The sequence below is a fragment of the Mustela erminea genome, chromosome 8 (genome assembly GCF_009829155.1).
Source record: "Mustela erminea isolate mMusErm1 chromosome 8, mMusErm1.Pri, whole genome shotgun sequence".
In the NCBI taxonomy this organism is placed as follows: Eukaryota; Metazoa; Chordata; class Mammalia; order Carnivora; family Mustelidae; genus Mustela; species Mustela erminea.
This window is the reverse complement of record NC_045621.1, coordinates 94,198,455-94,209,956: the sequence shown is the minus strand read 5'-3', so window position 1 is coordinate 94,209,956 and position 11,502 is coordinate 94,198,455. Positions and strand designations below refer to the sequence as shown.

General features: G+C 33.9%; 1 protein-coding gene and 1 long non-coding RNA gene across 2 annotated transcripts in view; both read right to left on the bottom strand.

Annotated features, from left to right (window-relative positions):
- Nucleotides 1-437: 437 nt before the first annotated feature.
- On the bottom strand, nt 438-973 carry LOC116596729. The gene is made up of 2 exons (XR_004288290.1): nt 936-973; nt 438-673 (listed from the first exon to the last, which is right to left on the bottom strand). It is a non-coding gene; the product is annotated as an uncharacterized LOC116596729 (long non-coding RNA).
- A 534-nt stretch (nt 974-1,507) lies between these two features.
- Nucleotides 1,508-11,502, bottom strand: part of DARS1 (aspartyl-tRNA synthetase 1) — a 62,785-nt gene continuing 52,790 nt past the window's right edge. The window contains exons 11-16 of the mRNA XM_032353823.1: nt 9,752-9,898; nt 8,472-8,514; nt 6,874-6,954; nt 5,446-5,557; nt 5,175-5,246; nt 1,508-2,188 (exon numbers count right to left, since the gene is read on the bottom strand). Coding sequence (XP_032209714.1) covers nt 2,097-2,188; nt 5,175-5,246; nt 5,446-5,557; nt 6,874-6,954; nt 8,472-8,514; nt 9,752-9,898 — 547 coding nt within the window. The 3' untranslated portion in view covers nt 1,508-2,096. The remainder of the gene's footprint in view (nt 2,189-5,174; nt 5,247-5,445; nt 5,558-6,873; nt 6,955-8,471; nt 8,515-9,751; nt 9,899-11,502) is intronic.

The window sequence follows — 11,502 nt, the reverse complement described above, 5'->3', positions numbered from 1 at the left end:
ATAGTAAAGAGTACCAATATATTTAACAATTAAAAAAATACCAAAAATAAAGGGTTATACAATGTTTTCACTGGAAGACTATACAATGTTCATTCACTGGACTTTTTGATGCCAATCAAAATCCCAGAATAATAGCAAATAAATCTGCAAACAATACTAGGTAATATTAATAGAAAGGTAAGTATTTAGTTAAAATGTAAGAACATGAAAAAATTAAAAAAAAAAACCACTGAATTCATATAATAGTCACGACTACGGTAGGAAAGAATAGGATCAGAGTGGGTACACAGGCTACTTTGTTTCCACAATATCTTTTCCCCTAAAAAAAGAAAATAAAGTACTTGAAAGCAAATATGACCATGTTAAGATTTGATATAGCTTGGTGGCAAGTTCAGGGATGACCTTTTCATCATGATCTAATCTGGTTGGCATGTTTGGAACGCTTCCTAATAAAAAAATTAGATAAAAAAGATCATGATCAGGGGTGTCTGGTGGATCAGTTCATTAAGTGTAGGTCTTTGGCTCAGGTCATGATCCCAGAGTCCTGGGATTAAGTCCCACGTTGGGCTCCCTGCTTGGTGGGGAGTCTGCTTCTCCCTTCTGCCATTGCCAGCTCCACGTCCGCACCACCTCCTCCTCCTGCCCATGCTTGTGCTCTCTGGTTCTCTTTTCCCTGGCAAACAAACAAAATTAAAAAAAAAAAAAAATCATATAATTCTAAGACTTTACAGGCTTTATTTTGAAAGAAGCTATGTTTCTATGAATCTGAGAATAGAATAGCTTTAGGCTATTTTATTTTAGGGTCTGGCAATTAATACAGAAAAAGATGGTTAGTAGTCTACTTATTCTTGGTGTAGCTTAAATTTTAAAGAGTTTTGGAGTACTTACTATACTCAAGATAGTTTGTAGGATACGAAGGAAAGATATAAAATTACCAGTAGCGGGGCGCCTGGATGGCTCAGTGGGTTAAGCCTCTGCCTTTGCTCAGGTCATGATCCCAGGGTCCTGGAATGGAGCCCTGTGTCGGGTTCTCTGCTCAGCAGGGAGCCTGCTTCCTCCTCTCTGCCTACCTGTGATCTCTGTCAAATAAATAAATAAAGTCTTTAAAAAAAAATTTTTTTTTTAGCATCAAGTAGCATCAAGTATAGAGGGAAAGTGTTCCTGACTCTAATTCTCACACAAAAGTTTCTTTTTGGTAGAGAAAATGAGAGTGCATTTCAGTGACATTCACTAAGTATTAGAACTAGTTAAAAATCAAACAAAATTCTACAATATTTTTAAATCTATGTGAAATAAACTATTAAGCAACCCAAGCTTTCAGTTTTAAGAATTCTATCCTCTTATATCCATTTGAACTTATAGCTTGATAAGAATATATATTATGACTGTATCAGCTTTCATTTGTTTTTAGGCATTTAGATAAACTAGTTGTGTACTTTTTCTTTTCCCAAAAAAAAACCAGTTACAAAATCAGACTGCAATGAAGTTATACAAAGACAATGATGACTAGCTTTAAAATTTTATTGAAATTCAAGTTAGAATGTACAATTTAATGTAGCATTACATTGAATATCTTCTAACCAGTATTCCCACCTGCTTTACATGATTTCTGGGCACAAATCTAAAGAACTGATACTTTCTGCCTAACTTTCCATGATATGCCAATTACACATTCATTAAAATCTCAGATACTTCCCTAAAATTATCCTCATTTCAATGTCAGAATTAAAAAAAAAAGCTCAAATATTTAAGATTTAAGACATTAATATCATAGCCACTATAATATAGAAAAGAAAAAAACCTTACACAATCTGAACTTTTTAAAATTGTTAACATTTATTGTAGTAATACAATATGAATTTTTAACATAACCATATGAATTTTTAATTAAAATGTTCAACCATTTCCTACTGAAGCATGTCCAAAGTTATAAAAATTTTCTCTTTTAAAGTAACCTAGAGTGAATTAATCCAAAGTAATTGTGGCACTTTGTTTAAGACATTTACTCCACTGCATATTTCAAGTAGCTACTTAAAATCAGGGATAGCCTGATCAATAGCAGGTTACTGGAAAGAATAAAAAAAGCACGGCTTTCTTTAAGGAGTGAGTCGTTTGGGATCACGGGGGAACATTGAAGTCTGACGAACATTGTGCAGTCCCAAAAAAAGCATCGTCACTCGTTCCAACCCTGGGGGAAACAAAATAATCATTAATTCCTTTTCTGAAAACCTTTCAGGGTCTTACTTATTGAAATTACCAACAAAGTATCACTGATCAATAAAATACTTCATTATTTTGAGTTTATTTAAGACGAACTGTTTTGGAACACCTCAGTGGCTTAGTTGGTTGAGCATCAGATTCTTGATTTCTGCTCAGGTCATGATCTCAGGGTTGTAGGATTCAACTCTGCATCGGGCTCTGGGCTGTGCATGGAGCCTGCTTAGGATTTTTCTCCCTCTCCTTTTGCTCCCCCATCCCACCCTTGTACACCTATGTAGACTCCCCCTATAAGATAAGACAACATAAATAAAATAAAATAAAATAGACTGTTTTGGATCTGATTCAGAAACAAAAATAGAAATGATGCTGTATGTGGAAAGGACTAAGTGAGGTATCCTTAGGTTGTCTGAATACTCTGAACTACAAAAATCTTGTAAATGTCCCAAACTTATGATTTAAACAAACACAAAAAAACCATTTTATTAGTCTATATGTGGGATGGGGAGCTTGGGTGGCTCAGTGGGTTAAAACCTCTGTCTTTGGCTCAGGTCATGATCCCAGAGTCCTGGGATCGAGCCCTGCATCAGGCTCTCTGCTCAGCAGGGAGCCTGCCTCCCTCTCTCTCTCTGCCTGCCTCTGCCCACTTATGATCTCCGTCAAATAAATAAATAAGACCTTAAAAAAAATTCATAAGCTATATGTGGGGTATCTGGGTGGCTCAGTAGGTTAAGTGTCCAACTTTTGATGTCGGCTCAGATTGTGATCTCAGCGTTGTGCAATCAAGCCTCACATCTGGCTTAGGTGCTGGGCATGGAGCCTGCTTAAGATTCTCTCTCTTCCTCTCTCCCTCCCCTCAAGCTCTCTCTCAAGGCGGGTTGGGGGGATTAATAAATAAATAAATAAATACATATACCTATATGTCTTTGAATAGGGCCAGAATCTTAATTATGTAGTCTAGGCCATTAATATGAGAACCATAAACCTGTTCAAGGAAGTTTACTAATAGAAATAACAGAAATTTACTATAATTCAATAGATATGTAACATGGTGGTTCCTAGTATAAAAGACTCTAGGACACATTACTGTAAATGTTCTAAGTGGAAAAGAGACTGATTTTGACATGTGACTTAAATATTGTATTACTGGTAAGAATTAAGACCAAGTGTCACCTAAGAAACAGAGCAGAACTAGCAAATGAAACTTTGTGTGTTCAATTTATCTCTTTTACCCAAGTTGTATAAGACATGTATTACAGAAAAAAGGTCAAAGAATATTTTAATATAGCAATGACTGAATTTTAAAGGAATGTATTTAAATTCTAAAACAAAATATATAAATAAAAATATAAATAAACAAAAATATAAACAAGAGGATTAACATTTTATTGCTATTCCTTACCAAAAAACATGCACATATTTGAACCTTGTATTACAGTAATCTAATACTAATCTTAAAATAAAAAGACCATATCCCATCTTCTCTTCAATTATTAATTACCAAAACACGAGTGGTATTTGATAACCATTCAAATGTCTTCACAAAAATTTACAAAATATATAAAATGTACATTACAAATACTTTAAGAGAAAAATACTTTAAGAAAAATACTTTAATGAGACTCTCCCATTAAAAATTATAAACTATATATCCAAAGTAGCACTGTTTATAATAACAAAACAATCCACATGTCCATCAGTAAGCTGGTTAACAAGATTATGGTACACCAGTTCAACGGATCGATTCTATATAGTGTTAAAAAAACCAAACAAACTGAAAAAGTCTTTAATAATTGATAAGGAACAAGATAAAAAATATAGTAAGTGACAAATGCAAGACGCTGAATGATTTATATAGTAGAGTATGCTATAATTTGTGTAAAAATATATTTTAAAAGTGTGTATTTTTGCATATGCAAAGATTATTTTTGCAAAGGTTAAAAAAAAACTAGAAACAATAGTTTCCTAAAGAGAGGTAAATACATATTCTTCCATACTCTTTTAATTTGATAAATTTTAAAGTTTATTAACTATTCACCAACTTCCCCCTCAAACAACAGACAAATATTTTAAAACTATAAATGCAGAATTTTTTATTTTATTTTATTTTTTAAAAAAATGTTTTACTTGACAGAGGTTACAAGTAGGCAGAGTGGCAGGCAGAGAAGAGAGGGGGAAGCAGGCTCCCTGCTGAGCAGAAAGCATGATGCGGGGCTCAATCCCAGGACCCTGAGATCATGAACTGAACCAAAGGCAGAGGCTTAACCCAATGAGCCACCCAGGCGCCTCCAGAATTCTTTTAAGAGACTCTGATAGAAACTGAACTAAACATTTACCCTTTTATTTATTTATTTTTTAAAAGATTTATTTTTTAAAGTAATTTCTATACCTATTATGGGACTTGAACTCAACCTGAGGTCAAGAGCTGCATGCTGCACTGACTGAGCCAGCAAGGCACTCTTTACCCTTTTTCAATCACAGGGTGGTATTTTATATATATATTCTAGAAGTAGTCCTGAAAGTCAATAAAACGTTACATTGCAACAAAAAATTTAGCAGCAATCTGAGCTAACCAGAGGGAGAGCTTTAATTTGGGCTAATCAGAATGAACTCATGGATGCAGAGAGAAAACAGGATAGTTAATTTGTAAGATATTTTGCTTCTAAACTCTTTAGGGGAAAAAATGGCTAGAAATGTATTACAATGTTTTAGAACACACAAATTAGCTCTTCCTTTTGGTCCTTTGAAATCAAATTTTCATTTAGCTACAACTCACTAAAAATTTGTTATAATTCAAATTTGTACTATACTTAGCATGGACTTATTTCTAAGCAGTAACAATACACAAAACTTAGTTTTTGGAATCTAATGAAGAAATTTAGTTAGAACTGAATGAACACTTTGCCAAATGAAATCTGGGTTGGAAATATATTGTCATAATATTAAAATAATATTACCAATGCCTCCGCCAGCATGGGGAGGGGCTCCAAAGCGGAAGGAATCAATGTATGCCTTAATTTTCTCCAAATCTAGAAAAAACAAAAACAAACTCAAAAACCAAATACAATGTATCATTTTACTCAGTAATTTATAAAGATTAAAACAAATGATGTTTCTGAGAAGTCTTTAAAAGGTTTAAAATTGCTTTCACAATATACATTACTTTCCCAAATGTTTTTATTTGTTTTCACAACATACATTACTCTCCCAAATGTGTTTTTTATTTACCAATTCCATGATGTAAGGCTCGTTCTGTTAGCAGCTGAGGATCATGTATTCTTTGAGCTCCTGATAGTATTTCTTCTCCTCTCATGAACATATCGTAAGAATTGGACTGTTTCTTCAAGAAAAACCAAACACACAAGAAAAGGCCACTCTTGAAGTGACTATCATTCTATTTCCATTACTCATATGAGAAAAAAAAAACCAAACTCTTCTGCACAAAGAACAAGTCCATTTTTTCCTTCAATTAATGATGCAATCTGCTCCAATGAACACAATTGTTTCTCTAAAACAAGGTTAAACTAGTGAGAGCTCAATAATAACTTCTTCCCTCTATCATATTTTATGCTCTCCTTCGCCTACATCTTCTGATAACAAATCAGAATACCGTATCTAAACTTGCAAGAAGTAGTGCTGATTCTCATTTCACTTTATCATCTGAAATGTTTTTAGGTGTGATATGATTTTGGGTCATTTTTGGAACCTCAAATTATCAACAGGTGTTAGTCTTTTTAATTAAAAAAAGTTTTTAAACAAAACTAAATAGAACATCAATTTACCATAGCTTAACCTACTCTCATATAAGATTTTAAAGTTATTTTCCCTGTCTTCGGATAAACCAATGGTTCTTCAAGTATGATTCCTGGATCAGTAGCCTCAGTATTACTCAGAACTTATTAGAAATATAAATTATCAAGCTCCCCCAAGACCAGCGAATCAGAATGTCTGGTAATGGGGCCCGGTCATCTGTGTTTTTTTTTTAAAAAGATTTTATTTATTTATTTGACAGGGAGAGATCACAAGTAGGCATAAAGGCAGGCAGAGAGAGAAAGAGGAGGAAGCAGGCTCCCTGCTGAGCAGAGAGCCTGACTCGGGACTCGATCCCAGGACCCTGAGATCATGACCCGAGCCGAAGGCAGCGGCTCAACCCACTGAGCCACCCAGGTGCCCTTTTTCCTTTTTTTCCCTCCATTTTTTTTTTTTTTTTCATCTGTGTTTTAAAAAGCCTCCCAAGTGATTCTGATGCACACTGAAGTTTGGAAACCACTGTAATGGAAAAACAGTAAAAGGCCACAAAACACAAATTAGATGAACTCCCAGGACATAATGTTGTTTCTTAGTTCAAAGTCAATAATATGACGTGTTAAAGTCTGTATTTATTACTTATATGGCATTTCTTCTTCACAAATCTTCAAAAAATGACCCTTGAAAATGATTTTTAATGTAGGTTTTGACACTAGTTTTTTTAGAACACTCACATTTCACAGTATCATTTTTACCTGAATTGACAGAAACTAGTAGTAATACATACAATGATGTCCCATTAAAATCACAAGTTACTGATGAAAACCATTCCCATGGTACAATCTAACATAGTCACGATAAAGTTTTCCTTCTTCCCCAAAACAAAATATTTAAAATAAATTTACTTACAGGATTTCTTGGGTCAGGCATGGTATAGAAAGGTCTTACAGCCAATGGATATTTATCAAGAATATAGAAGTCTGTATCATACTATAAAAAAAGATTAAATTTTTAAAAATTTTTACAGAAGTTAAAAGAAAGCTAACATTTTGACAATTAACTGTCCTTTCAAAAATAAGTTTTGTTCTTCAAAATTACTATAATTACATGGTATATACAATAAGTACTCTGCTTCTTTCAAGTAACATCTGTATCCTATAGTATTTTGCCATCACGTTATAAATTTCTCTAATACTTAAACTGTGGGAGCTACTGACAATTCAATCATACTTCAAATATTTGTTTTCTTCTTTTTATTCTGGACACGTAATCTCTTTCCAATTTCTTCCCAACTGACAACTATGCTGCAATAAACTTTGAATTTCGTTTTTATTCTTTGCTAATCTAATTCATTTACTCTTTCAGATGCAATTTGTTAACTTTCTGTTAAATTATCCTAAATCTCCTTGGGTTTCACAAAAACCACATTAGATCTATAAATTATTTTAGGAAAAACTGACACCTTTTCCAATATTCATCTTTCCCAAAACCTTGATTATTTTCTCAGTAACTTAAATTTTCATGCAGGCACCTAAAAGAAATTTGGTAGTTTTCTTCATATGAGAACTATACCTGAGATAAATAACAATTACATGAAATTATGACATGTTTTTTACAAAGAATAGTTACTATATGATGCTGATTTAATTACAATCAAATTTCAACTGTTTTGATGTTAAACATTTTTGCTAAAACTCAAGCATAGAAGGAATGTCAACAGAGATGACAAACTGGACTCTGCTCTGCTGAAACAGCATTTTAAAGGTATAAACTCCACACTGCAGTTTCACAAATACATTAGCTCCCCAGTCAATTTTAAGTGCAGCCAGCAGGAGGAGCTCAAGGACTGTTTTCATTTACACATCTCTTTAATTTCCTGGAAGACCACATTAAATTCAACTTTTATATTCTTTGGAGTTTTAGAAAATGAGACAGGAAAGCAGCTTTCAAAAAAGAGGGCAAAAAGAAACCCATTCACTTTCAAGTCCCATGAGTTATCAGGGGGTACTCAGGGAAGGCCATTTCTAAATAATTTCAAATCATCTTGAGATTGTTTCTGACTAATCTGACAGTCTGATACAGATACCACTTTTATTTTTTATTTACTTATGTTTTTAAAAGATTTTATTTATTTTTGATAGAGAGGCAGCAAAAGAGGGAACACAAGCAAGTGGAGTGGGAGAGCAGGGAGCCCGATGTCGGGCTGGATCCCAGGACCCTGGGAAGATGACCAGAGCCAAAGGCAGACACCTAAGGACTGAGCCACCCAGGCGCCGCCAGGTAGCACTTCTAGAGGGACTTCAGTACAACTCAGTGCAAAAAAAAGATACTGAGCTAATTAAACTGACTGAGCAAAACTGGTCTGAATATTTTTTATTTTTCCAAAAATTAAAAAAAAGTCTTCCCTGCGTTTTTTTATTCAGTAAGACTGTTCCTACTGTAACTGTTTAGTATCAGAATATGTTTCAGATTTAGAAAAAAAAATCCAGCATGCACAAGAGTCCTACCTTTTCCTTTACCAAACGACCCAACAGTTTTTCATTTGGTGTACTGAAAAATAAAAATAAAAACCCTCATGAAATTCAGTGTTTGAAGATCAAATAGCAACTTAAGAAGTTTTAAGTGAATAAGGCCCCTCTCATTTGAGGTTCTCAAAGGATAAAAATTTGGCCAATACATTGTTGTCTATCCTCCTTTTATAAAAGGCAAGTACAGTGACAACATTTAGTAGGTGCTGCTCAAAAACACTTAAATAAAATAATAAACAGATGTAGCAATTCATAGATTCAGAAATAACACAGATGATATAATTTCCTACAATTATATATAAAGTTCACTATAGCAAATAGGCTATTTTTGCCATTAAGCAGCTCTACTTCAAGATGGTCTCTCCTTTTGTTACTACTTACAAAGGTTTATAAAATAAAAATCAGTATTTCCAAGTCTTTAAAATGTAATAGTGTTTTTAGAGCTGAGAGGCTGTTACTTTAGCTTTTATCTTAGGTAAGAACAACTGCCAAAATGCTTAAGAAAATACTGCTCAGCTTAAAATAATTATAGAATGTATAGTTTGCCTTAAAAATGTAATCTAACAATGAAGGAGATGCTTAAAACCATAAATGTATGTTTCTGTTAAACAAAAATAAGGGTTTTGAACAAAATATGCTTAAAAAGAGCCTTAAGAAAGACAATAACCACTCCTTTCAATCCTATTTCCATATAAATTATTGCAAGTACTTAAATATTTTAAGAACCTTGGGGAAAAATATAAGTACCGTAGATAGTAGTTTATTAAACCACATAGTTTATTCAAAATTATAAGTTATTTTTATGATCTGAATTTAGATAACATAATACTATATAACAAATAAAGAACAGATATTTTTATAACTTTGGAGACATCAATTTTATGCCCCAATCCTGTGTGGGAATGGATTAAGACTGCTTTCCACCCTCTCAAACACCACTGATTTAGAAAGAGAGGTAACATATTAGATGATAAAAATCACAGGCCAAAGTCCCTATATATTCTTTAAAGTGTTACAAATATGGGGGTGTGATAGGGTAAAAAATGGTGTTTATAGACAAAATTATCAAAGCTCAGGCAAACCACGTTGAACATAGTATTTTATTTCAGACCACACATTAAACAAAACAGCATCATACACCAAAGTTAATGAAACTGAAGCTTATCATCTGGGTGGAAAAAAATCATCATTCATTAATATACTCATTTATTCATACCTTAAACCTAATTACTAAAGTTTAAAAAATCACAAAGTCAAACCTCAGATCTTCTTCATCTCCCATTTCGATTCCAGCTTCCCTAAGCATAGCCAATGCTTCACAGTACTCGAGTCTTAAAGTTGGTTCCAAAAATTTGAATGGTTCACATGGGAATTGTTTATTCACTGTCTGAATTTCAGTCTGAAACCTATTTGTACAATGATAGAGTTAAAAAAAAAAAAAAGTGTTGTGTTTTCCCCACACGAGGTCACTGTGGCAATACATAAACAATTTTTAAGAAAAATTTTACTAATACAAGTGAAGTAATGAGCAGATAGCTTTACTCTTCTACAAGTTGATATCCTTTTTTTTCAAACAAAGAAATAACAATTTTAATATTTCATAGGAATCACTATATTCCTGTGCAGTGATGAGGAAAGGGCAATCTGAGTAGGTTCAGGAGTGGCAGCAGCTCCATGATCAACCAAGTGCCTTTTTCAGCTGAGCCCCACAGACCCTCCTAGCTGTCTGGGGAACCCATTCTCTATTGGGGCTACCATGGACCCAAGAGTTGAGTCTACATTCTATTAGTTCTATGTGTTCTCCTGATAACAATTTTGAAATTCAGAAGTAACTCAAAAGGAAATGCTTTTATTTTATTTAATATTTATTTAAGTTTTTAGAGGGAGGAGGAGCAGAGGGAAAGAGAGAAGGAGGATCTCAAGCAAGCTCCGTGCTCACTGCCGAGCCCGATGCAGGGCTCAACCTCACAACCCTGAGATCATGACCAGACCCAAAATCAAAAGCTGGATGCTTAACCAACTGAGCAACCCAGGTGCCCTTTAGGAAATGCTTTTAGAGAGAGTTGTTTTGTGTAAAATCAGCCTCAATACAAAAATCCCCTTAGAGACTTTCAGGCTCTTCCGTAGTAGTAGAAACAGCTAAGAAAAAATATCTGGTAGGTATTGAGTACCTATCCATGTCACATAAAATCATTCTTTGAATCAGTGTATGCACTAAGAAAAAGTGTTATCAAGAAATTATTTACATTAGAAATGAAATTTAAATGCTGAAAGTATTTAACACATTTCTTAGTCTCCTCTTGTTTTGTCACCACAGTGTCATTAAAGTATTAAAAACTTTGTAACTCCTATCAGCTAACACTGTTAGTAATATAAAATACCCATTTGAAGAAGTATTAAAAAGAACTTTTTAGTCCTTTAACACTTGTTATCCTCAATGTAGACCAAATTAATGAATATGTTTTCTTTTCCCCCATTCCCATTATATTCTTTTTAAAAATTTTTAATTTTTATTTATTTATTTGACAGAGAGAGAGATCACAAGTGGACAGAGAGGCAGGCAGAGAGAAGGGAGAAGCAGGCCCCCTGCCGAGCAGAGAGCCCGATGTGGGGCTGGATCCCAGGACCCTGAGATCATGACCTGAGCTGAAGGCAGAGGCTTAACCCACTGAGCCACCCAGGCACCTCTCCCATTATATTCTAAGTCTGTGAGTGCCAATCTCCCATTTTAATAACCACTATAGTACAGTGTCTAGCCCTCAAACAGCAGACACATGACACATGTTTACTGTACTGAATTGTGGAAGATTATTTTTTTAGTAATATTTAAAAATAATTATTTTTGCCATTTATGGATGAAATGATAGCTGGGATCTGCTTCAAAATAACAGGGGGTGGCAGAAATGTGTAAACAAAATTGGCCATGAGTTAACAATGGTTCAAAGTGGGTGAGGAGTACCTGGGGTTCATTAGGCTAGTCTCTTTTTTGTAAGTGTCTTGAAACTTTACT